The sequence below is a fragment of the Botryllus schlosseri genome, chromosome 1 (assembly GCF_051294905.1).
Source record: "Botryllus schlosseri isolate E-star chromosome 1, Bs_hap1, whole genome shotgun sequence".
Taxonomy (NCBI): domain Eukaryota; kingdom Metazoa; phylum Chordata; class Ascidiacea; order Stolidobranchia; family Styelidae; genus Botryllus; species Botryllus schlosseri.
In genome coordinates this window covers 29130104-29158092 of record NC_137236.1, presented here as the reverse complement: position 1 = coordinate 29158092, position 27989 = coordinate 29130104, and the positions used below count along the sequence as shown (strand labels likewise).

The 27989-nt window shown below is 42.1% G+C and overlaps 2 protein-coding genes and 1 long non-coding RNA gene across 6 annotated transcripts in view; 1 reads left to right on the top strand and 2 right to left on the bottom strand.

The window, feature by feature from the left end:
* LOC145435071 (microfibril-associated glycoprotein 4-like) overlaps positions 1 to 27989 on the bottom strand; it is a 489059-nt gene that overhangs the window by 95862 nt on the left and 365208 nt on the right. The gene's annotated exons all lie outside the window — the stretch shown is intronic.
* Positions 1355 to 6829, top strand: LOC145435299 (uncharacterized). The gene is made up of 2 exons (XR_013913798.1): positions 1355 to 6027; positions 6714 to 6829. It is a non-coding gene; the product is annotated as an uncharacterized LOC145435299 (long non-coding RNA).
* The window catches only part of LOC145435205 (uncharacterized), a 50833-nt gene continuing 43201 nt past the window's right edge, over positions 20358 to 27989 (bottom strand). Inside the window, exons 2-5 of one of the 4 annotated variants that reach the window (XR_013913736.1) lie at positions 22921 to 23061; positions 21936 to 22149; positions 21466 to 21639; positions 20358 to 20758 (exon numbers count right to left, since the gene is read on the bottom strand). Coding sequence is in view for 2 of the 4 variants with exons in the window: in XM_080312536.1 (XP_080168662.1) it covers positions 21524 to 21639; positions 22921 to 23061 (257 nt within the window). In the remaining 2 variants the exon portion in view is untranslated. Of the gene's footprint in view, positions 20759 to 21465; positions 21640 to 21935; positions 22150 to 22465; positions 22758 to 22920; positions 23062 to 23654; positions 23781 to 27989 lie in introns of those variants that run through there. The other 3 variants (XR_013913737.1, XM_080312536.1, XM_080312545.1) reach the window with 3 other exon arrangements.

Below are 27989 nucleotides of genomic sequence, written 5' to 3'. Positions count from 1 at the left end.
AACCGCCGTTCCCGTGAACCACAGTGCCGCCAGATTAACAGTCTCAAATATGGCACACACATCTTAACGAACTACGAACTTCAAAAAGGATGAAATTACACCAAAAATAGGCGAAAAGAACAGCGTTATGCCGTTAAAACTTCGAGACTAACAGTGCGAATCCTCGGACGAGATAAGCAGCGTTACGCCAATTAAAATTGATTCGCTTTACGCCAGAAGTTGAAGGCATCATACGACTCGTCACCAGTACGTTAGCGCCGGCAAACGGTGAAGACATACGTTGCGCTGAGAACTACTTCGGAATCTGGTGACAATCTTGGAATTCCCGTGATAATCCAAGGGCTTTGACTGATTTGCACTGCAATTGCATGCAGTCAAGAAGTGGTAGCATAAATAACCGAGAAAGACGGTGAGCAACACAAGCTGAATTTGATACCCTCCCTCGAGACTATTCTAAGTTTTGGCATAAGCAAATAAAAACGAATGTAGGGAACAAACTCACTGTGTTCACGCCACAAAAATGTTTCGTCGGCTGGTTCGGATCATTTCAGAGTCATTTTAAAGTACGACACAATGGAGGATCGCGAAGGAAGAGTCGTTTTCAAAGACGTAGAATCCTAGTGTGAAAATTTGCATCGAATTTATATATTCCAGTAAATTTGAGATTCCTGATGAAAAAAAGTATTGAACTTCTTCACGTCGCAGTCATGCTACAGTTATAACGTCCAAGGAATGCAATATCCAATAATTTGGAGGAATCAATTGCCATTAGAATTATTTCTCTACAAGAAACGCTGGTGATATTTATGGAAAATGATGACATTTTCAGTGTTTTGAAGTCTTCTGGAACTACATTATGGGAAGAAGCTAAATTAGAGTTATCGCTCAAGTGGATCGAGACAAATGAAATGCGAAGGGATATTTGCATGAATTTCTTAAATTGATCGACTTTGAGAGAATCTCTCTGGAAATTTTACAAGTCTGGAAATTTTGGAAATTTTACAAGTCTGGAAATTTTACAACGTCTCCTTGAAACTCATACCATTATCAGGAATGACTCCAAAATCGTACAAGTTGATCAGTAAACACCTTGTGGAAGCGTCAGCTGAACTGGTAAAAAGAGAGAATTAATGATCAGAGAGACTTCATCTGCCTTTCGCGCAATAGTAGTGAGCAATATGGTAGTGAAAATGCAACGGATAACGCCACCCTTGCGATTATGATGGCGATGGCTTTAAAAGACAAAGCGAGAACGAGCGTATAGCCACGGGGCAACACCGTCTTCGTTTCGTTCTCAATATCGAGCGTGCCGTTCGTAGAGACGGTTAGGCAGACCGCAAGCGAAAGTAGGAGGTCGATAAGGCAATATGTTTCAACTCAATACCGTTGCGGCGTGACTGGACAAAACCGATACTTATTCATCTTACCATTGTCCTGTATTGCGCTGATTTGTAGGCCATAGCGAAGCATGAGTAAAAAGGAACAGCCATCCAAACACCGGCTGTCCAACCTAGGATGATGCTTCAACAGGGTGTTGATTTGGATGGCAACAGGTGTTGATTTGAATGTGTGAATAAGTTGAATGTGTGTAATTTTGCTTCAAGGGCGAAATTTAGCAGTTGTCGGATTAAGATACGGTCAGCTGCCCGACCACAGAAATAGGATAGGTATATCGGAAGCCCCGAATGTATTGTGAAGAAGTTTTAGCGATATTTAAGCGAGTGCAATCACCTTTTTGGATCACTCATTTGAAAATTCTCAAATTATTTTAGTTTGCATTCAATTTGCCAGTCAAACTTGTAAGTGCGCAATAGTTGCTACACAGAGTCGTCAATAGTCTGATAAATTAAGATTATTACTGATTAAACCAGGTTGTTATAATATTACTTAGATCCTTCATCGCTTCTCGGTTTATTCGTATAGCGATTCATAGTAATAAGTTATCATAGAATTACATACCACGAATCGAGTTGTAGACCACGAATTTGGTTATATCACCAGGATGAATGCGACTTGTGCGATTTCTCTAAACTTGTAATATTAATATGGCAGTGTAAATCGATACCCACCTATAGGGAAGATAGGTTAGGTTATTTTATATTATTGCATATCCTTATAGAAATAACCGTATGCATTCGAACTTTTTTCGACAGTTCGCTCGACAAGAACATTCGATTTATCTATAGAAATGAACTCCTATCGATGTTGGGTTTGTGGGCGTCAGTTCGCGAAGAAAAATACTCTGAAAGTACACTTGGCGACGCACAACGACGTCAAGAAGCACGAATGCGAGATTTGTGGTCGAAGATTTCTTCAAAAAGGAAATATCAAAATCAAAACGCACATTACGGGACACTTCGACATAAAGAACCACGGTTGCGAGGTTTGCGGACGACATTTTGCTAAAACAAGCACATTGAACTCTCATACGCTCACGCATGCTGCGGTAAAAAAAATATGTACGGCTGTGAGATGCGCGTAAAAGTGATCTACGCCGTCATTTGTTAACACATATCGCATCGCGTGCTACGGTTGCTATATTTGTCGGAAAGATTTTACTTCCAACTTTATTTGAAAAGACATCTCACTACTGCGACGGTGTGTCTAGGGCGTATCACAACAGTGTAATTTCACGCTATATAAGCACGTGACGTATACTTCCTATTGCGATAATATCGACCATTTATAAACTCGTGCGATAGCAATTTCGAGATGAGATTCATGCTAACCTACTGAAAATACGTAGAATAAACTGTGTTCTGAACACTATATTCGTCTGAAGAGTTCACGATAGCAGCGGTCGAAGAGGACAATCTCTCAGTTAAGTACCAGACAGTGCAGCCTACGCAAGGACAACTACTTGTCTGAGTTCTACTTACAGAGACATAATACCCTCTATTAAACGATTGTTACATGGTGCTTTGAAACGAGTTCGTTGGATATATCATCATCACAGACTCTAGACGTATTGCCATCAAGAAACGCATAACTTCGCAACTCAGGTGACGTGTTCCTTATTCCGTTCTGGTATATAGACTTCACACGGCATTTCCTAGTTGATTGTGCATGCTATATTACTTATTGTGTGCTTATTTTGTTGTTATTGCGTATGATTCAATTTCTGTGTAGACCATTGTGTAATACATTTACCAGATGTCTAGCTCAGATACGGAAATAGAGCCAGCCTAGGACTTGTCTCACGCTGAAGTCAGTGACGCCAAACATATTCCACAGGCAACTGTGTTATCCGGTAATTCTAATCAGCTTATAGGCACTGCTCCTAATGGCATAAAAAATGAAAACAAATCAGATATTCACGGTGGTACTCGATCTAAGCTTCAGGACACAGATAGTGCGTCCGTGTTATCGGATGATTCCGCAAGGACGAGCATCGATACAGATTCTGAGATTGATTTGAATAATGGCATACTTCCAAATGACGACCGTGAAGTAGTTAATCGTGTTGTACTAAGTAACGTTGCCACTACGCCAACAAATGTATTGAGTGATTTGACTAATGTAACTACGAAAAGACGACGAAACAGGCAAATAGCGCCTCTCGCACATCAGACGCGCGTTACCTCACGTGAAACAGAGCCGGCGACCACGCAAAATATACGCGCCGATACGCGTTCATCAGAAAATTTAGCCGCGCCAATACTATCGCAGTCAAATTTCACACGCGCACGATTTCCGGTGCAAGACATAGCGTCGCAATCGATAGTGCCTAGTCAAGCGCAGCCGTCAATGCACAAAATAACCGCGCCACAGTCAATTCACAATATTGCCGCACAGTCACCGCGTGCTAATTTGGATTTTGAATCGGCTTCGGTGAATGCACATGACGCGGATATGCAACGACAAATGACATTAGTTGTAGTAGATAAACTGAATAATATTAAAAGTGAAACACGTTGTCCGGAACAAAGCTTTGAGCTAGCTGAATTAACATGCAACGTTTTTGGAATAAATTCTGTTCACGCTTGTGCTATGTTCATTATGGTAATTGCTAATCAAGGTAGTTTGTCACCGGAACAAGCGTTTTACTATACCAATTACTTTCATGATGGCCATGTTGACAGTGACGCGCGTAGACGTTCAATAAGATCTATGTTTGTCACACTTTTGGAACCACGCGTGCGCCAGGCTTTAGTCGCTCAAGGGCCAGAGATTGATATCCACGAATTGTTGACGATTGCTCAGCGCGCTGATGCTAGTTTTACGGGAAATTCTGGTTATGACAACGCAGTGCATTCAGATTTTTCACCGCCAACGCCACCAATGCAAGATAGTGGAAAGCCGAACGGATCCGATGATCCGGGTTCTGCTGAAGGTCAGGTTATGGTATTACATCCCTTTTGCTGGTATCATCATCGATACGGTCAGAGAGCCTCTAAGTGTGTAACTCCGTGTAACTGGGAAAAACAGCGCTGGGTTGCCGCTACATCGTTACAGGAGCGAAATTTTTAATTGGGGTGGACGGGCTTGAACAGATTCCTGCATTTATTAAATTTGAGCTCACATACCCGACTTCGTTCAAAGGTTCATATCTTTGGTTTCGTTCCGACATGTCTGCAAATTGTGTGTTCGCTGGTTGATTCTAATAGCGAACGTTTCTTTATGAAAGTGGACATGCTGTCAGTGAATTTTGGATCTGGGTTTGATTATTCATTCCCGTTTGACAAAGCTAAGGTTCCCCGTAACTTCGTTGGGGCAGCTTTTGTCTTGGTATTATCTTTGCTTATAATACTTGTGTCTTTGGCCAACGTGAAGGTTACATTCTACGCCGGGCGCGGTCTTTCAGTTCTTTCGCTACCAGCAGCGAACATGCCTGTAATTTCCCGTTCCCACGACAGAAAGAACCACGTGGTCTTAGAAAACACGCTGGAAATGGACCGGCACATCGATCATAATGATCTTACAGCGAAAATTCATTCACATCAGAGAGAGAGAGAGAGTCTTTATTTTCATCGAACCAAAATACATAACAAACGGCAGTGATGGTGGTACAGAAAATATGCGTGCACAGTATTCGGTATTAGATAGGAATGATCGATAAGACCGTGAAGGTCATCTAGTCTGATCACACCAGCATCAAACAGGTACACTTGACTCTGAACAGTCTGGCTGTAAAGAAATGTTTAGTTAAAGGAAAATAGAAAAAAAATTAAACAATGGTGGCAAATGATCAATGAAGCAATGTCTGGGCGAGGTAGGGCAACAGTGTTAGTGTAACGACAAGAGGTGATCAAGTAGGGCTTTTTTGAATCTATTATAAGGCAATTCACGGATATGTGGTGGTAATGCATTCCAGATGATAGGTCCCGAGTAGTCGATAGATCTCTTAGTTAGGTTGCTATTGGGTGGGGGTAAGTAGATGTTTCCTTTAGACGAGGATCTCGTGTAATGGGAATGGACATGTTTAGCAGGTATGAAAAAGTCATCAAACACAGGAGGCAGACTATTGGAAAAATATTTGTGAACAACTTTTGATACTTCGAAGCGATATAGTTCATCAACTCGCAAAATTCGATGCTTACGGTAGTAAGGCGATAAATTGGTACGTAAAGGTACAGATGAGATCAGCCGTATCGCACGGTTTTGCAGGGTTCGAATTCTGCACAAAAATGTTGTGCATGCATTTCCCCATACTACGATTCCATATTGTAGATGAGAGTGAAAAAGAGAGAAGTAGATGGTTCGTAGCACTGATCTGGAAACCAAAGATTGGAGACGGGTCATTATTCCCACACACCGAGCTAGTTTTGGTATTGTGCATTCAATATGCTGCTTCCAAGACAATTTGGAATCAATGGTGACGCCGAGATATTTTGCTGAGTCACATATTGAGATTTGTTTATGATTGATGTTCACAGTGAAATTATGACTGGCATTATTTAAAACGAGCATCTCGGTCTTATCTGCATTCAAACTTAGTTTGTTTGCTTGGAGCCATCTCGACACTTTTGGGAGTTCTATATTCACAGATGCATGCAAACCATCGACAGTGTTGGAGGTTATGAAGAGGTGAGTATCATCAGCAAATAGCGTTGTGCGGAATAATGATGCATTAACAATGTCGTTAATATAAATGAGGAAAAAAGTCGGTCCAAGGACTGAGCCTTGTGGCACTCCACAAGTTATATCTCTGGTAGTCGTTCTTAATGACCCCAGTTTAACAAATTGTTTGCGGTTTGCCAGGTAGCTTTCAAGTAGAGTTGCTGCAATACCCCTGATTCCATAGTGTTCTAGCTTGTATCTTAAGATTCTGTGGTTAACTGTGTCGAAAGCTTTGCGGAGATCGATAAAGATGCTGCAGCCACTTTCTTTTTGCTTGATGGTTTTGTAATAGTCCGTGACAATTGATAGTATTGCATGGTTGGTGTTGTGGTTGGATCTGAATCCATGCTGAGTCGGAGACAGTACTGCATTCAATTCAAAAAAGTTCTTTAGTCGGCAGTCAATCAGTTTCTCAAAAACCGTGGCAAGATTTGGCAAAACAGATATTGGTCGGTAGTTAGAAATTAGCTTTTTACAGCCTTTCTTAAACACTGGCATTACTCTGGCAGTTTTCAGTGCATCTGGGAAAATGCCTAGACGTATCGACTCATTAAAGAAAATGCATATAACATCACCAATAATATTAAAGACTAGCTTCAGAAAGTGAGTTGGGATGAGATCGGGTCCTACTGCTTTGTTACTTTTCATTTCAGATAATACGATCGCAACTTCTCCTTTACTTGTCGGCTCAAGAAAAATGGATTTCTGAGGGCCAGGACTCAAGTACGAGAGAAAGTCATCGGAGGAGTCTGGTATTGAAGCTGCAAGATCCGGACCAATGTTGCAAAAATACTGATTGAACTTTTCTGCTACTGCAAGCTGGTCTTTGATGATGCTGCCATTCTCGAGTAGCTCGATGTCATCAGCACTCTTGGGAGCATTACCTTTAGTTAGGTTGATAATTTCTCCAATGGTTCTCCATGTGTTCTTGGGATCTTTGGAGCACTCTTCAAATCACAGATTGAGCCGCCAATGAGTACAGCAGCAACAAGCGCTTTAGGAAATCCAGACAATGGCAGACCAGCAAGCACGCCTTCCAGGCAGGAGGTACCGAATATTAATCTGTCAAATTCTACTTCCAGAAACAATAACGTTAGTCCTGTTAAAACGAGATTAGGACGTGTTGTTCGAAAACCGGCGAGGCTGAACGATTATGGAGTATCCGTCCATTCTGTATGTCGCGATTGTGCTGTCAACTGTGACGTTGATTCGACGGACCACGGGAAATAGCACGGACATTTCTGTGGATATTGAAGTTTGTACAAAGAATGCTGTATCTGAATTTATTGAAATTACTCCGCCTGACGAATGTGTCCATAACCCTGTGCTTCGTTCGGAAAAGTGCTCAGCAGACATTTATGCATTACGGGATCGTTTCCATCATTTCGCGGGAAAAATGTGTTATGTCACTGAGCGCCAATGGAAATCTCATTACTTTTTCTTTGGTACTTACAGCCAAGAAGTATCTGATGAAGTACAATACCAGATTCCACTGGCGGAATGTCAGCACGCTATTGTTACTAAATTGTCACAATATGGAAATCTGGAATCGATGGGGGAAGGCTTGTACGCTACCAACAATTCTCTACATCTGGATTGGTGGTGGCCAACTTCAAGCGAAGGGTATCTGCGAAATTTGATTGTGCATGATTTAGATATCGTCTTTGACACCCTTACCTTAGCTTTGCGATCCGACGCGAGTGATATGTCAAAATGTGTCCCCACTCAAGGACATTGCCGAAACGAATTAGCCACGGTCGTATGGGACGCAGGTGCATTATCTAGATACCGTTGCCCTACCGTGTTGATACGAAAAAATAGCCAAGTTGTAATCCATTACGGACAGCGTTATCCATATGCTATAAGAATTGAGATGCCAGCACTGGGATTAAGTTTCAGATCGAGAAGATCGTGTCAATCGGAGACCACGAGGTGTATCCGAGAGAGACCTATTATTTGTCTGATCAACGAATTTTATGTCGTGCCGAAGCGTTGTAAAGTGGGAGATATGCGACGATTGAAGGTTGAACAGCCTGCAGCAAAATTCAACCGTACCAGTTCGAGCATGCGTCTTCTACTTGCAACGATACCTACTTGCAACGATACAAGAGGTAAAGGACCAATCTGATTCTCAGTACCGTAGTCTTGTGTCCAATTTGAACGCATTTGAGTGTAACGCTGAACAACAAATGTACGCTATTCAAAAATCACTACTTCTACTCAATACGAATGCTGATTTATACTTGACGCCAACTAAAGGTCGGCCACGGTTTCGTCAAGCGGGCGACGTCATTCAGGCTGAACAATGTTTTAGACAGACTGTTGTAGTGCAGGAAAGTTTGTTCTTGCTAGATGGAAGATTATCGGCAAAACCAATCGTGCGTTTCGGGCAAAACTTATCGCGAATAGCTACCCTAGTAGATAACGGAACAGCTTACTTGGGTTCGCTTACCTTCGATCTCGGTTCGCCAAATAAAACGATGCTTTTTAAAGTCGGAAAATCGTTTTTCAAATATGTAAATGGGTACCTAGTTTCGCAAAACGCGTCGGTAAAACAGATTCAATTCTCATTACATGACGGTTTAGATACGGTTGTAGAATCGACACATCCGGAGAATCTTACTGAAACGTTTTTAGATATATTCAGTAAAATAGACCCTTCGCTTGGTACAGATTATGATAGCGTGTTAGCTCACATAGCATGTTGCTAATTCATAAATTGCGTGAATTATCAGCCTCCCATTTAGCTAACCGTAGTGAATTCGGCGATCATGTCGATGCCGATCCATCGATCCCAGTTAAAATAGTTTACGAAGCTTTTAGGGGCAGTGTCTTGTACTTGTTAGCTTGCGTAACAAATCCAATTGTCCAATATCTCTTGATTTTCTGTCTATTGAACGCTATGATTTGGGGATTGTATTTAACGTGTAAATTATTTTGTTCTAAACGTAAAGTGATGCGTACGTCCTTTCATGACAAACGTATTGCCGCTGTGGAGTTTATTACAGACGCACGGAACACGTTACGCGAATACGTTTCGACTCGACGCGGTGCTACAGCTTCTACCGATACTCGTGGCAACTACTCCGATCAGAACATTGAATTGCGATCGATCGATTCGGGCGAGAATAATTCTGGGGGACAATCTGACGGGTATGACGAAGAAGAAAAGTTCAGGTAAATGAGTCCCATGGCTCTAGGTGCTTGGTTACTTGGTATTGGCGTCTTGGAGATTCTTTGAAAGCCGCAGATTCGCCTCGTGCTGGTCTTGGTAATTCAAATTGTGGCACCAGTATCGTGAATGCATCACTGACCGAAGAGCTGGAGAGTAGTAAGTATTTTGTCACGTTTGCCGGTGTACACCATACAAAATGCGATTTCGAAGTTCTGCATTTGTCTGGCCAGTTCGATACGACATCAGCGTGACAAGATCATCAGTGCTATCAATCAGCGAGTTTGTGATATTATTTTAATGCCTACTATTCACCATTAATGGATACGTGCGAATAATTGAATACGCAGCTTGGTCGTTATTGATTAGTGTTTATTCTGAACATCAGAAGATGTGTGTTAATGCCGAGTTAACAAAAGATAACCCCGAATCACCTGAAGTATGTGCCATTACAGAACAGATTCCACAGCAGACTTACCGTAATTTTTCATATATAATGCGCAAAATTTTACCGATTTCTTGACCTAAAATATGTGGGGGGGGGGGTGCGTATTATACATGGGTACAGCAAGCCTTGAAAAAAATCTCCCTCGATCACAAACTTGAAATCACACCTTTCTCCGTGTTTGTTTCCAATCGCGCATCACTTCTAGCCGTCGTGCCCCGTAATTCGTATTATAGAGCGAGTTTCCAATTAACGAAAGTTTAAGAGTGCGTATTATACATGCGGGCGCACTATATTCGGAAAATTACGGTATATCGTAATTGTTCGCGCTTATGTTGAATTGTTATGTTGGAGCTGGAGCAGGGAATCGCAAATTAACCGCTGGACTCGCTGACAAGCTTACACGTACTGATACGAGCCAGTACGTCAACACGATGAAGCTTGTCCTATCCATGTATTATGGGCAGTTACTGATTCGCGCCCATTATTAACCTCAATAAATTAATGCTACCTATTTAAAACCCCGCGTTTTTTCATCCGTCCACCGCATGTAAAAAACTTGAAGTAAGTATGCAAACAAAACTACTTTGTGAAACAAGCACAGTAAACCTGTTACGGTAAAACCACTTCGTTACTGATCGCTTTAAGCCGATAGGCCAAGTTTTTTTATTTGCACTTAATTTAGACAGAAGTTGCAGTAAAAGGTTTTTATAAAATACCAACAGTCAATGAACACCGCACTATGAAAACCAGTGCCGTAACTGACAACTGGTTGCTCACATATCTGCATGAGCATGCGACACAATGGAAGACGACAAGTAAGCATGTGACACTTCAGTATGCGTCACGTCGGCATGTGACTTTAATAATAAGAACTTATCCTAACGAAAACTATAGCCCTGAAATAAACCCTTATATAGCCTACATACTAATCGCAATGCTAACTCCAAGCCCAACCCGAAAAATATCACGCATGCACATGGTTCGCATGTCCAATTGTCCCATGCTATAGTTTCGCATGCTGTGTCCAATTGTCCCATGCTATAGTTTCGCATGCTGAACTTGAACGCAACTGGCGGAACTTGAATCGCAACTGACGGAATGCGGGCTTAAGATCAACCCGCTGAAGTGCGCGAGTCTGTTCATCCAGACTGACGACAAGAATAAAACCTCTGCGGTCAACCCTTCTTTCATCGTGAGGGTTGCCGGCGCGTCCGTGAGAGCGCTGGGGATTCGTTCGAATACCTCGGGGTAGCAATCAATGCTCGAAACACCAGAGCCCAAGTAACGGACCGTTTGAGAAAGAAGCTATCCGAACTCATAAGAGCTCCCTTGAAACCGCTTCAGCGTATGTGCGTATTGAACAAACACGTACTACCAGCTATGCTCCATTAGCTGGTGCTTGCGAATGCGACCGAAGAATATCTGAGTCGCATGGATCGCTTAGGCTGCCGAAGGATACAACCATCGCGTTTGTCCATTCGAATCAGGGCGACGGCGGGCTGGGTGTTGTGTCACTCAGTCAACAAACACCGGTGCTGAAAGCCCGGAGATTGGCATCCAAGGCGTAAAGGACGAAGCGGTGAAAGGCGCTTTCGCCTATCGTAGCGCACGGAAACCGTTGTGTTCTGCCAAGGACACCAACGAGACACTGGCGGCCCGGATGCGAGAGCGTCTGATGGCCACGTGGATGGTAGCGGCCTCAAAGCCCCTCAATGAACTGCGGAAAGCTCAAGAGTAGATAGAAAGAGCACCCCCCTTACCGGGCGAAATTATATCGGGGCCGTCGAAATTCGTGGCAATCCCAGCCTATCAGAGATGAGCGGATTTGAAATTTCTATGTCCTAATCCAATCCAAATCCGAACCTTCAAATCCAAATCCAAATCCTAATCCATAACTTTTTCATATTCAAGTCCATGTCCAATCCTAATCCGATTCCAAGTGGAAATTCAGAAAAAATACTAATTTATGCAATGAAGGGATTCGAAAATTTTCTTTCACAACCAACGATTCACTTGATTCAAGATAACCTAGTAACCATAAGTACATTAATAACTGATCTGAATAAAGTTTGTCGCCATTCGCCAAACGACATTTCAATCTCCCAGAAATAGGTAAATCCAATCCAAATCCTAATCCGTTCTGAAAAAAATCTCTAATCCAAATCCAATCCAAATCCGACAAAATTTCACAAATCCTGTTTTTTCAAAACCTAATCCTAATCCATGCTCATCTCTGCAGCCTATGCCGGCCGGAAAAAGCAAGGGGACGCCCGAAGACGATAAATGCTGCGAGTGCTGTGGAAGAATCGCGTCGCTGGGGCGCGTACTCATACATAAGTGTGCTCCAGGACGCATGCCGCGCGAATTAGACGCCACGATCGCCGCTCGCTATGTCTTGCGTAAAGCTGAACAGCACGGCGACGAAGCTTGGTGGGAGCCACATATCAAAACGAGGAGTGGACTCCGTAAACCCGACCTCGTCCTTATCAATAAGGAGGCAGCTATTCTCGCCTAGTCGCGCGAAGTGCAAAAAAATTCACTAATTAATGATTGAATTGGTCAATATCATCGGGAATTGCATGTAAATTGAGATCAATTGTTATCCTCTCTCTGCTCACGTAAACACATTTACCGGTAGAGCTGAGTGAGGTGCAATGTTCCCTCTAAGATGCGCACGTGCGCAGTGCTGACACGGTCTCTGCGCACAGAAAATCTACGTTGCGCACAAGAAATCCGGAGTTATTACCTTTTTTTAGTCGTTACGCACTGTTGTCCAAGGGTAAGCGCAGTGAGTTGTTGAGTGTGCGCTTCACTGACATATAACTCTTCCTGCCAGATGGAATTCGTCTTCTGGGGTTCAGATTGCCATGACAGGAACATTCGGTGTCAGTCATTTGGGCACCCATGGACAATTAAACCTAAATGTATTTTGAAGGCTATATGTAACGAAATTTTCGGTGTTAATTTGCTCTGAATACTCTGAATAAGGATATGTCCTATCACCACATCATCTACTGCGAAGCCATTTTTCTCCAGCGCCCCCCATACCGCCCCCCTAAGCCCAGCGCCCCCTGAGCGTTTCCGCCCCCTTCAAAATCGCCAGCGCCCCCTGGGGGGCGCTGGGGGCAAGGTTAAGAACCACTGCGTTAACCGATCCATCACTCATTTTATGCAAGGTAAGGTAAGCTGTTCGTTGGCTATAAAGTGTATCATTATTCAAATGTTAACCGATCATCTTGCGCTCAGATTGGAAAACGCGTCGAGTGTAGCAGGACATGTTACGGAAGACATCATGCCAATCCAAGTTGGGGTAAGTATACAAATGTAGTATAACCGATTTTGTAGATGTCAAAAAGAAAGGCAATGTCATGATGGGGGGGGGGGCGTAACTGTACAATAATAAGTAGGGTCGCGGGAAGGCCCGGTAGTGAAAATGCAATGGAGAACGCCACCCTTGCGATTATGATGACGATGTCTTCAAAGACAAAGCGAGGACGATGTGTTTTATAAGATGGTGATTCACACGAACCGTAGGAAGCGATTACAACACACGAACCGCATGACAGCCATTACAACAACGACATTGTTGTGTGTTAATCGAACGTGCTGCAATTCGAAGCCTCATTTGGCTGCTGTAATTCGAAGCCTCATCTGGCTGACACCTCGGCGTCTAGCAGTCAATGTTCGGCGTTGTCGGCGTTACGTACCGAAGTAAACATATCGAGCCAGCCTTGCCAACACACTCACCAAGGGGAGTGCCGCATAGGGCATTAACCCGACCTGTAAGCAAATAACCACCGATGTGCCCCGTTCGTCTAAACATTTATCATACGGTGCTGTTACGTTCTGCCTGCAAACCACACCAATGCAAGCGATGCATTGGTAACAACTACGTGAAAATTGAAACACGGAATGGGGCTCAAAGGACTTCACGCTGACCAGCGACGTCACCAATTTATAGGTACCATGGCGAAATACCATGCGTGAAGTCACGCTCTAGAGAACAAAGATAAGAGGAACGCCGTCGTCTCGAACCTAGATGATACTGGTGAACTCGCGACAATACTCGTCTGGTGGGTAAGATCATATACTATGACTGATCCGATCACTTTCCGATTGTCATATTTTGAGTTGGTGGTTCTTCTGCTTGGTGTCGTTGGCCCGACGTTTAGGATGCTAGCTGAACAAAACAGGTTGCAGGTTGTTACAACTCGTAACGGGATCAACGCCAGATGTAATAATGTTAGTTGGCAGGTCGGATCGAGATAACAAAGAGATAGCGAACACAGAGACGACAACCGCGGAACAAGATGAAATTGGAAGACGCAAGCGCTACGCGACACAGCGTCAACCATTGCCGAAAGAATCTAACTGTCTCGCAAACAGGTCCTGCCCTGAACACAGCAAGCAATGAATGATCGAACCTACGGACGACCAACCCGAACCAGCGCGCATGTAATTATCTCTCGGCGCGCGCGTCGAAGCAAAGGATGTGTGGTAAACGCGATTCACTTCAATTAACGAAATAGCAATTACCCAAGCTTTTGTCTGAGGATCACCTTCCCAATAACATACATACTTCTTTCTCAAAGTAGCTCACTTCACAAGGTTTTCATAGTTCCCACTTCATTTGAATGAATGTCAGGAAATTTCGTTCCCATAATTCCAAATAATGGTTTAGTAGGCCCTACAGTGGTTCTCAACCGGTTTGCCGCGGCACACTTTTGTGCCATTTACGTGTCGCAAACGCAATTCTATTCTGTAGCGAACGAACATTGATCGAAAACGGGCTTGCCGTGGAGTTTGTACAGATCTGACAAATCAAAATTGCTGTCATGCCTGAAATCAATATCCCTGTGCCCGAAATCAATATCCCCGCGAATTCACTTTACCCTACACATATAAGCCTGCCATAAAGGTTGAATTCAGTTTTGCACATTGCGTTGATTGAACTCAGGGAAGAGCAGGCATGACAATGCAGTTTTTAAAATTCTCACCTTCTTCCTAATTACCACCAGACATGGGGTAATTCATGAATGTAATCGATTGCGATTATGATTTCTTCAGAATAGTATATTCATATTGAAATGAACTTGAATATTTTCGACTGACACTCGCCAGGGGTAATCGTCAGCAACTAGTACAATGTTATTTCCAATTTCCTACTAGTTGCTGACGAGTGTCGGCCGAAAGTATTCGGGTTCATTTCAGTATGAATATACTATTCAATTGTATATTGAAGTTCTGCACCTCCCAGAAGCTCTACGATTACATTTGTTTTGCTTCTTAAGAACGTCTCTTTGAAGACATGTTGGGAGGCAATATACCTACCGATTGCGATGAAAATGCTTCATGGGAGAACAATGTTACTTCATTTGATTCTTACGTCACAATATACCATTGCCCAACTTTATAGCTGGCGATTTCTCGCACCTAATGATTTGCATTCTAGACAAAACCGTAACTGCCGCACACCAAACCCCCAATTGGGTGGGGGTCGCTCGAAGGGGGCTCATATTCGTAAATAAAAATAAAACTAAAAATAATAATTGAGTAATTTAAAAATAATAAGAGTAATTGTGAGAACTTCATCAACTTGAAAATTTCCTTCGCGCTTTGTGATTTCATCTCGCTAGACATCTCAATTTTAATATGAACAATTGCACACCCCTCCCCTTACGGAAAAATTCTGCCTAATTTATAGAAATAAACATTTCGGTGTCTGCCATTGCGAAGCTAATACATCTTTTGACTATATTAGGGTTGTTCAGATTTAGACATATTTTTGGCAACTTGTTCTGCGTAGTTACAAATGATAGGTTAGTACATCAAAACACTTTTACAAGCGATTTTGGTCATTTCCATCGCGATCTTTCTTGCCAGCAAAGCCCCACGGGTAAATTCTCCTTACTACAGACATGTCATATCTCTTTTTGTAGTGTTGACCCTGTAACTGGTTCAAAGTTATCAGTTAAAAACGGCTGTATAGGGTAGGGATGGGAAATGTTATCATAGGTGTACTGAAATGCAGTCCTATAAATGTCAGATATGTATCTTTAAGATACCGTGTTATCCAATTTGATTGTAGACTAGAATTTGGTTGAAGAAGAATGTCTGAAACGTTGGAAAAGGTTGTGCTGGACCCACCAATAACAAGATCGAAGTCTGCTCATCATTTGTTCGGATTTTCATCTGAGCGTATTATTCACTCAAAGTTACCTACTCACGCCAGGTACTACAGTATTTGTTGTATCTGCAAGAGATGTCCTAAAACTACCGAAACACAGGATTGTCCTCTTCAAACCGTTGAGGAGGTTGTCAAAATATGAAATATGGCAAGAATAATACCTATTAAGCAAATGCACCACATGCCATATGGATGGGGACTATTCAATATTCTCAGAATATGTTCATGTTGGCTGATCAGATGCAATACTCGTCAAGTTTCGTTACTCAACTGGAACGCATGAACTTGTTTCTAAGCTTATTCTATGTTCCTGCTTCGCTGGACTGCATCACTGGACGTGACGCGCCTGAGATACATTCACGAGACACGCGGTTACACAACTACCGATAAAGATGCTGCTGAATCTGCTCACAATAAGTTGAGGACGCGTCCATGGTACATTGTGGAAGAAACTGTGCTTTATGCCCTATTCTCAGAAAAATACAGTTACGATACCAGAAAAAGCATTGCAAGCCGCCTACTTATTATTAAATACAACAAACTAGTGGTCTTAATGACTAATGATATTGTTATACAAAAACGATCACAGGATAAAACATAAAGATCGGTATAAGCTTCCAATTATGCGTCATCATCCAAAACACTTGAATCAATGTATGAAAAAATACAATCACGGGCCATTCAATATTGGCAGCTACTTCCTCTATCACAGTCACGCAGAGAACGAATTCTATATATGCCTGAGGTTCGTCTTCTGCGCGCTGACTGCCTCATCGCGTCGAGCAAGTGCAACGATGAAGACATCGTGCCATGTAACGGGTTAAGCAGCAGCTGGAGCGTGAAAGTCCTGTGGAAATTTTAAAAAATTGCAGCTCCATTACGGTGGCATTCTGAAGGAAATGGTTGCAGCCAAAATTTTTTGTTCGTTTTGCCCATCAATTTGAGACCACATCATTTTTAGAGCGCAGCGCCCCTTCAAAGTCAGCAAGGTGGAACGAGAGAAGGCCTGGGCGCGGTCGTGGATTCAGTTAGCAACATCAGGAACCAAAAGGAGTTAATAGAAGGAACCAAAAGGAGTTAATAGAAGGTAAAGAGGTCAGGAACTAAAAGACAAAAGGAGAGTATCGACTCGGAAGAGCTGGACAGAACGGAGGAGCTAAATGAAAGTGTTGTCCTGCCAATCACAAGCGACAACGAATTCCCATGTATGAATTGCAAAATAAAGGTACAAATTGAAAAAGAACGGAATTATTATCCATAGAGCTCAGAACGCACTGAGTCGAGCGAAAGCGATGCTGCTGCAATGGAGTTGGCGGAGATCATACGTAGTGTTGGTGAACGGTTGAGCCACAATAACAAAGAAATATCCAGCTCATTTTAAATATATATTCTGTTCTCAGCATCATTGATACAGTTCAAATTCAATGTACCAAAGACATCTTACGGAGAGTTGCCTACGGATAGCCAATCAAAATATCAACTAGGGCAAAGTAGCCATTTTATTCTACTTAGCTTACAAACTTATAACAATGGTACGTACATACGGACTGCCAACGAATGTGAATGCTATTCATTAATGCATGTATCAAAGAAAGATTGCAGACCTTTACGCATGACAGACCGTGAACATCTGCCGACGAGGATACGCCGGAAATTCCGACTACTTCGACTAGTGACGTCGATACGACTCCCGAAAAGTCAAGCAAGAAAAAAATGCAATCGCATGACCAGCCGTATCCGCCGTCGTGGATACGCTGGAAACTCCTTCGGGACTGGTAGTCCTCATGACTCCGAAGAAGGCAAACAACAAGAAGAAAAGACAAAAAACTGACGATTCTCCGGCTTCTTCCAAGAAGAGTAAACGCGATTAACCGGTCCAAGTGTCCCGCTGTTTTTACTGACAATATTCTGTGTGTGTTTCTGTGATTTTAATGGAGGTGGGTTTTTATCGTTTATTTTCATGGTGTGTATTTTGGTGATATAGTGTGCTGATGCTGGCACAAGAGCCGTAAAACAGTATGAATAGCGAGCGAGAGAGCCCTCATCCTTAACACTAACTAGCACGGTACTGGACTACGCGGAACGTAATAGACTAACAGAGACCGACCTCGCGTTAACTGTAAATACCGCATGAGTAAACATGAGCGTCCTCCTAAACGCCGACCGTCCACCCTGGGAAGCTACAACTTCAACCGGTGATAAGTTCATATTTGAAAGTGGGTAATTGTAGGTAGCGCGGTAACAGTGGCAATTGACGCTTACAGAACTGCTATCTGGACGTCGGACTCTTCGGACTCTGATTTTTAAAAGGAGCCGATCGGGTCGAACACCCAAGGCCAGTCGTGCACATCAAATGTTGGGTCGGGCCCGTATGCATTTGTATGTAGGATGCTCTTGACGCGCTCTAGCACACCACCGAGAGCGACAGCGACGGGCTGTCTGACGATGACGACGTAGCTGCGCAACTGGCTCGCATCCACGGACCGCCTGTTGCTGCGGTCTAGTCAAGAGACTCTGGCACTCGAAGCAACGCGAGTAAAAATCATATCGCCTTGAAAGTCATGCGCAAAGATTGGTCAGCAGATGGGCTGGGGTGTATTGTACGGCAAGCATGTACCCATCGAATTTGCATAAACTTTGACTGGGGATTCAGATATGCAACTATCCCGAAAACGTATCTCGGATGTTTATTCTTACCGTTTATCACTGAACAGGAGTCATCCCGATGGCTGGTTCCGGGAGGACGATGTATACGCACTCGTGGTGTAGCCTTATACCTCACGCTCATGGATTTACTGAAGTCACGAAAGTCTTATGAAGTACCAAGGATACATGTCGTGACATCCTTCATCAAGTGGCTGACACGATTCTACATCGTCATGAAAATGGGAGCGGTCACCGCGACACACCTCACGCGGTACACCTCATGTCAAAATGCCATTGGAAAGATATTCATTCTAATTTGGGGATGGCATTAGGGGTATTACAGCAACTCTACTTGCATGCTACCTGACAAACCGCAAACAATTTGTTAAACTGGGGACATTAAGAACGACTGCTAGAGATATAACTTGTGGAGTGCCACAAGGCTTAGTCATTGGACCGACTTTTTTCCTCATGTATATTAACGACAGCGTTAATGCATCTTTATTTCGCACAACGCTATTTGCTGATGATACTGACCTCTTCATAACCTCTAACACTATCGATGGTTTGCATGCATCTGTGAATAGGGAACTCCCAAAAGTGTCGAGATGGATCCAAGCAAACAGACTCCTCAAGTTTGAATGCAGATAAGACCGAGATGCTCGTTTTAAAAAATGCCAGTCATAATTTCATTGTGAACATCAATCATAAACAAATCTCAATCATAAACAAATCTCAATATGTGACACAGCAAAATATCTCGGCGTCACCATTGATTCAAAATTGTATTGGAAGCAGCATATTGAATGCACAATATCAAAACTAGCTCGGATTGTGGGAATAATGACCCGTCTCCAATCGTTGGTTTCCAGATCAGTACTACGAACCACCTAATTCTCTCTTTTTCACTCTCATCTGCAATATGGAATCGTAGTATGGGGAAATGCTGTGACAACATTTTTGTGCAAAATTCGAACGCTGCAAAACCGTGCGACACGGCTGATCTCATCTGTACCTTCACGTACCAATTTATCGCCTTAATACCGTAAGCATCGAATTTTGCGAGTTGATTAATTACATCGCTTCAAAGTATCAAAAGTTGTCCACAAATGCGTTTCCAATAGTCTGCCTCCTGTGTTTGATGGCTCTTTTATACCTGCTAAACATGTCCATTCCCATTACACGATATCCTCGTCTAAAGGAAACATCTACTTACCCCCACCCAATAGCAACTTAACTAAGAGATATATCGACTAATCGAGACCTATCATCGCGAATGCATTACCACCACATATGCGTGAATTGCCTTATAATAGATTTTAGGGATTGCCTTATAATAGATTTTAGGGATTGCCTTATAATAGTTCATCTCTAGTCGTTACATTCATATTGTTGCCCTACCTAACCTAGACACTGCTTCATTGATCATTTGCTACCATTGTTTGATTTTCTTTTTATTTTCCTTTAACTTAACATTTTTTGCAGCCAGACTGTTCAGAGTCAAGTGTACCTGTTTGATGATGGTGTGATCAGACTAGATGACCTTCTCGGTCTTATCGATCATTCCTATCTAATACTGTGCACACATTTTCTGTACCACCATCACTGCCGTTTGTTATGTATTTTGGTTCGACGAAAATAAAGACTCTCTCTCTCATTACAATACAGACGCATACTGAGTTATGTTTATATGTGTCTGGTCATAACTCCCCATAAATAGACGACTACTCGCATGTTACTGATGGACGGAGACGCACATTTTCTACGTCGGCAATTCCGAGGTCTGACCGTCACGATGCTAGCATTCCCATTGAATGTGAAGACCAGCAGAAGGACAACATGAATATTATGAGAAACGAAAATATATTGACCGCAATAGTGCATAAATTCAACTGAACATATTTTGTGATAATATAACATGAAATAGCAACCAAAATACATGCACACAAAGGAATACTCATCAACAAATAAAAATCACACAAAACAGACATAACAGAATAAACATAATGAAACAGGACACGTGTGACATATGCACGGTTGCAGCAAAATCGCACGGTCTCCAATGCAGAACGCATCTCAACAAGTCTGTCACAGGATGCATGTAGCGATGGACAACTCGTTATGTCGACAAGTAACCGGATATAAAAAGTTAACGAAACCAGTTGTTCGTGTAGAACGAACATCAGAATAATGGCAACAATCAAACAGAGATGTTCACGGTGCCAGTCAGTCGACTCTCACGGATCTTAACAAAGAAATGCAACGTCAACTGGGGTAATCACCACTAACTGGTACCGTCCGTTCAAAATATAGAGTATTATAAGGGATGGAACAAAAATGCTTGCATAACGCAAATTGTTATTATGGAATTCAGTCGTCAAGTGAACTCAGAACCGGACGTAAACCAGTACTAGCTCGCATGTGGGATAACATAAGTGATCAATTAGTTGTGGACTTGATTCAGTCAAATCGTTCACTCAAAAGGTGATACTATATGCCTTCATCCAATGCTGAATGTTGTCCGTGAATATAACGATTGTCTCCATGCAATGGCGAACATTATAACGACACACCCACATGATACCGTGTTAAACGTGGTCATGGTCACACATCGATCGGTGCGTCCGACTACGTATGTTTTATTAGTATTGCATATGCCAACATATGACAATAAAAGCCATTCGTACGTGTACCTATTGCCAACACACCTGGGTCAAGCAATACATTATCATGAAAGGTCTGCATCTTTCTATAGTACACGAGTTGCGCGACCGTTATGGTAATTTAATTTCTGAATGTAATACATACCACTGAAAGGGGCATTCGAATAGGGCGGACATCGGGATATATAACAGATTATGTGCAATTGTGTAGGATACGTCATTACATTCGTTTTGTATAACACGTCAGACACAACTACATAAATTGACTCATAGATATAGCAATCAACACCTTTTTGCAATGAACTGCTGTCACTCTTGAGGCTCTCAACCATACCATTCAGGTAGAATCATCCCGTAACGTTGGTAATACGATCAACGTCAGATGCACAAAAGACTAATACCGGCACGACAGTCACAGGAACAACAATCGCGGAAAGTTGCAAGAGATCTCCAACTATACGCCCTGTTGTAAAGATATGACATTGTGATCACGATTGAAGTTCACTTTATTTAGCTATAATGTCGTATAATGGACAGATAACATGGGGTTTGCGCATGCGCAGCTATTAATATATAAGTTATTTGCTGTTCACCAATATTATTGGCAACCTTCGTTTCATACATATAATAAATACGTTTCAACTACGTGAACTGTATATATCCACAGGGCCTATCTATAGAGCCCTATGTGCCTGTTTCGAATGTGTGCCTGTGCTCAGATTATATACCATTATAACTTGAAAGAGTGTCGCTGCTCACCTGATATACCAGGCAAAAAGGCCATCGATTCGAATGCATACAAGACGGATATGCTCGTTGTAACAATGGCAAGCATAGTTTCATTGTCCACGACCATCTCATCAAACTAATTGATATCTCGATTGCTCGGGCCCTCTCACTTGGAACGTATCACCACAACATTTACGTGACCTACTTGATCACGTGCGGTCAACATAATCACAACATGTATGTTCTGAAAATGTATTTATATTCGAATAAACATAGTGTGCATACCAAAAGAATCACCAAGAACAATTATAAAACAAATGAAACAGATATAGCGGTATAAATATAATAAGGCAGGACACGTGCCACATATGCAGAGTCGAATCGAAATCACACGTACGTCAATATCTGTGCGAGTCCACAGATGGGTCGAGGAGCAAGTACGTCCATGGCACATGCGCTGTCGTAGAACGTGGTGACAGTTACTATTCATATTGACGTGTTTGAGTCTGATGTGAATAACATGTCAGAACTGCATGCGAGTTATGTTTCGTACACGTTAGGCGAAGAGTAACAAATACAAAAAAAAACATAATGAACCGTAACAAATACAAAAAAAAAACATAATGAACCAATGTGAAACGTGCATACAATGAGTGATGTGACCAACCGTGTGGCAAGAAAATCGTAATGAAAAATATATCAGAACTATCAATATGTTGTACAAATAGGTGGTTAAGCATCAAATCAAATCGATAAAGCGACGTCAGGAAGGTTACATCGTCGGCGGTTATTTGAACTCTGAAACTCTTGCATCGTGATAGACGCAGTAGAAATATGATGCTGGTTCTTGTCCTGCGTTAGAAAAAGCAATTTCTATTCTTCTGTGGGATGACACTTGAAACATGTGTGACAATGTTCATATGACAGGGACATATCACAGTTAATTCTTCGTCATTGACTAGCAATTCGTACCTCTGCCCGATTAACGCGCATATGAAGATAAGGAACACAATACCTGCTACGGCTCCGGTAAGTGGGTTAATGGGAGATTTCGGAATGGCATGACGCGGTCCCAAGCAATTGAAATTGTCCATCAGGTAGTTCGTACTGGTGTATAGAAGTTGATGACGCCGACCGACGATAGCATCCATATGTACTGCAAAGCATGATAGCCAAGCAACAACACAATGCTGAATGGCGAAAATGGATACAAACAACATGACAATACATTGCTGGTCCAGAGTTGAGCAGGGGCGACGTTGCACAGACGTTTATGTGTAAATACCATTATGTTAGACACGGAGAAGCTATTGGCAGCAGAAACGAAAATGGCGTTGGGGTTGCATAGCATGTTCATGTTCACACACGTCACGCATGCAAGGTTTGATGAATGCATTGCAAATTGTATCGGCAGTGCTCATACAATGAAAGTGATATATTCATGAAGCAGACGGCAGTTACGCAAGAATGGAATCATAACCCCTCATTTAGATGCAGTTACTCCAAATGAAAGAATCATCGCAGTGCGTACACACCGACATGTTATTTCACCGATACATTAAAGTGTTATATGAAATGTACGACATGAGCCGCTATCAAATCAGTAACCGTGTGATTAGGTAGTGGATGACATAACGCGTCAGTGATAGAGTCAAGTAATATTCAGTATAACGGCAATGACAATATGCAAATAACGGAAACAGAATGAACAATATATGTAAAGTAATCAACTGATGTCCAAGTACTTACATGCATCAGCCAGTGCAGTAATCACAACCAATCCCGACGACCCCTTCGAAACTGTTATTCACATCACATCTAACAGCTAACAGCCGAGATAGGACCAGTGACCGAGTGACGGACGATTCAGCCTGTAAGGGTCAGAGATGAGCGGATTTGAAATTTCTATGTTCTAATCCAATCCAAATCCGAACCTTCAAATCCAAATCCAAATCCTAATCCATAACTTTTTCATATTCAAGTCCATGTCCAATCATAACCCGATTCCAACTGGAAATTCAGAAAAAATACTAATTTATGCAACAGAGGGATTCGAAAATTTTCTTTCACAACCAACGATTCACTTGATTCAAGATAACTTAGTAACCATAAGTACATTAATAACTGATATGAATAAAGTTTGTCGCCATTCGCCACACGACATTTTAATCTCCACGAAAATAGGTAAATCCAATCCAAATCCTAATCCGTTCTGAAAAAATGTCTAATCCAAATCCGACAAAATTTCACAAATCCTGTTTTTTTAAAACCTAATCCTAATCCATGCTCATCTCTGGTAAGGGTCAGAGATGAGCGGATTTGAAATTTCCATGTCCTAATCCAATCCAAATCCGAACCTTCAAATCCTAATCCTAATCCATAACTTTTTCATATTCAAGTCCATGTCCAATCCTAATCCGATTCCAACTGGAAATTCAGAATAAATACTAATTTATGCAATGGAGGGATTCGAAAATTTTCTTTCACAACCAACAATTCGCTTGATTCAAGATAACTTAGTAACCATAAGTACATTAATAATTGATCTGAATAAAGTTTGTCGCCATTCGCCACACGACATTTCAATCTCCCAGAAAATATGTAAATCCAATCCAAATCCTAATCCGTCCTGAAAAAAATGTCTAATCCAAATCCGACAAAATTTCACAAATCCTGTTTTTTCAAAACCTAATCCTAATCCATGCTCATCTCTGGTAAGGGTACGCGTCTCAGGACAGCGACACCTAGTAATACCAACGCGATCATGGATGTCGCTCATAGTAGATATTCGATCAACTGTACGGCGTTAGAGTACACTTAGCATTATAACTAGGGCATTTTTTTTTTGACATGTCAAAATTAGGTCAAAATTGTAGCGTTAGGTCAAAATTTGTCAAAATTGTTTACAAAGTCAAATATTTTTTGACCTCTGCATTTCGTTTGTATCGTAGATTTTGCGCTGTCGGTGAACTTATCATTTGATATTTTACAGCTTGTAGCCTACTTTATAGGCCTACCGTTGTAAACGGACCATCGCCTGCTCATTGTGAATCATAAATGGTCAAATGAAAGAAATAGTGACATGGTTTATGGTCAACGTACCGCAATATCCTAGCTGAAGCAAGACTGCTTGGACATTGCATGGTTCTTATATCAAGAAGCGCAAGCTGAAAAATTGTGATATAGACAACATTGTCAGAATGAAGCAACACGGTTTGTCACCAGCAGTGTGCACACAACTTGAGTGTTGTCAGCCAACAAATGCTGCTGTTGAACGTTCTTTCTCCGTTCTTGGCAAGCTACGTAGTAAGGACAGACACTTTCTACCCGAGAATGTAGGAAAGGATCTTTCGTTGCACTACAACAAAATTTAATTATTTCCACCAGAATACGTAATGTAACTACTGGAATTCTTCATAGGGCCAGATTTCGTTGAAATACTAGTTTTTCATGTAAAAATCTGTCAGTTTTTGAGCCAAAAACGTTTTTTCAGGCCAATCTACGTTTTTTCAGGCCAATCTACTTTGTAAGGACAGACAGTTCCAACCAGAAATGAAGATAAGTAGGACAATTTTAACATTATATGCGAAAACACCTAATTTGCATACGTGAGGTCAAAATTTCGTCAAATTTCAAGTTTTTTAGGTAAAAAAAGGTCAAAATTTAGATTTTTTAGGTCAAAATCTTTCGTTTTTTAGGTCAAAAAAATTGCCCTAATTATAACCCTACACAAACATATTGCGGTGCGTGGATACCTACTGCGACAACCATTACTGCGACAACCATCCATTATGAACACATGCGAGTATCATATGACATGAGCCGACATTGCGATCGAGAACTGCATAGTCAACGAGTCAACGTACGTATCACATCTTATCGTAATATAACAAGTTACTCATGGACAGCGGACATGATCGACAGTTTTAATGGTGGACATGTTACGATAGCTCCATGCTCTGTAACGATCAGTAATCAATCGAACCGAGAAAGTATTATTATTGGCGACAAGGCGATTGCAATCACGTCCACGACTTCCAACAGTTGCGCGAATCAATCGTCACTCGTTCATGTCGACTCATGGAGAGGCTGCTCGTTCGGACACAATATTATTCAATGGATTCAGAGTGTGAAAGCGACAGTGGGTAAGTGACATTCGTGTCCGTATAAGTTCAACGCTATCGAGCGTTGCAAAGCATATCTCATCCACTCGTTTTTATTAAACAGACACGAATCGTTCGCGCTTTCGCCCGAGGGAAGTCGTCCGTAAGTACATATTTGGTTTTAGCCATTGAGACACATCGCCACCCGTAACGTCATGTTAGCCACCCGTAACGTCATGTCATTTGCATAAACGCATCTCCTTAATAAATGTGATAATATGGAGCGGCTCGCAGTATTGGGTATATCGAACTCCGAGTATGATTGAACTGAACAATTTCCGTGCCTTGTTGTTTGACATTTCTATCCAGATGTCAAGTGACATCTTTTAGGCGCGAGCCTACTTTGCTTCGCGTTGCATCTTACCTCACGACATAGGTATTCATATCGGAAATGATCAGAAGCTTCCATTCGTACAGCACATGCTCTGTGACAAGGTCCAACCTAATGGCAGATACTGCACTTAACATTCGAGTATGCAACGCACGAAACTTATAACTGTAAATGAAGGATGTGGTGCAACTCATGACGTCGTGTAAAGGCATATCATATTGCATACAGTACTGAAGCATCGTTTGATATATTTCAGGAGTAAAGACAATGAGAAGGCGGAAGGCGGTTCGAGCAAGACGGAATTGGAAAAGGGTGTAGACGTCGTCAAGTAAGGACGTTATGAGACAAATACAAATACCAATTTTGATGTAGTGTATACATATGGTTTTCGAGATCGTTCGACCAATCAAATGTGAATTCATCAATGAAAAACAGACGACTCTAGAGGCAGCATACATAAGTCAATCGATATATTTGTTCCCGCAGAGTTAAAGAACCTCCTAATAAGCGGATCAGGCATGACCAGGCCTGTTTATTTTTGGATTTCTCCAAAAATAACAAAAATAGCTTATTTTTGGATGTTTTCAAATTTTATTTTTGGAGGATCTCCAAAAATAAGAATTGAAGGTGTTTTGAGCCCTATTACTACTGAAAAAATCAACCAAAAGTATGTTATTATCATGTTTTCAAGTCCTCCAACACATAGATATCATCAGTGATCTTGATCTAACTTTCCAATACATTCTTCACAAATTTAGTCTTTGGCCTGGAGGATGCCGTCTAGAGAATATTAATCACTGCGAGACGCCCCCCCCCCCCATTGATTTTCGAGATATCGGCCTCGAACGTCGCAATTGTGGGAAACATCGAGGTTAGGGGTCCAAAAATAGAGGAATGTCTAACTCTTCAAACTTTCCAATCTTCCAAGCCTTTGCTCCTGAAAAGCGCTCGTCAGTAATGCGCTTGAAACCTCTGATCCTCCACGAAGTTGCGTGCCTCATTGAACTTGACATCCCAACACCCTCTGACCAGAAAACCTTCCTTGTAGCGGTCCTCGTCCCAGTCCCCACCTGGACACAGGCGTTTGACCAGGCGCATGAGCTCCTGCTGCTCCATGATCAGAACATCAAGACCATGAAGCTTCGTGACGGTGGTGCTCAGCTATGTGCGAGCGTGACCATGCGATCGAGAACGATCAGATGGATCCACCACAGCAGCGAAGTTGCACACGTCGGACTGTTTTCGTCCATAACATCAAGGAGTTTGGTACGGTTTCCAGTCAACCAAGAGGCCACCCTCTTCATTGACAATAAACGAGCGTCAACAAACTTGGGTCACACGCTTTCCATCTACTCTGGATCAAGTTGTGTTGCCGTCTGAAGCATCAGCAGATGAGTCCCGTCATCGTGTGGACGAAGTGAAGTGGATTGAGTGGAAGTAGTTCTAGCGTTTCGGTGACCCCCTTCACTCACATAGGTGCTGTTTTGTGTGTTTTATGAGTTTTCTGGTCGTTTACATCGCTCTGACTTGTATATTTCACTGAAAAACATCATCCAAAAAAATCTTATTTTTGGATGTTTTCAAATCTTA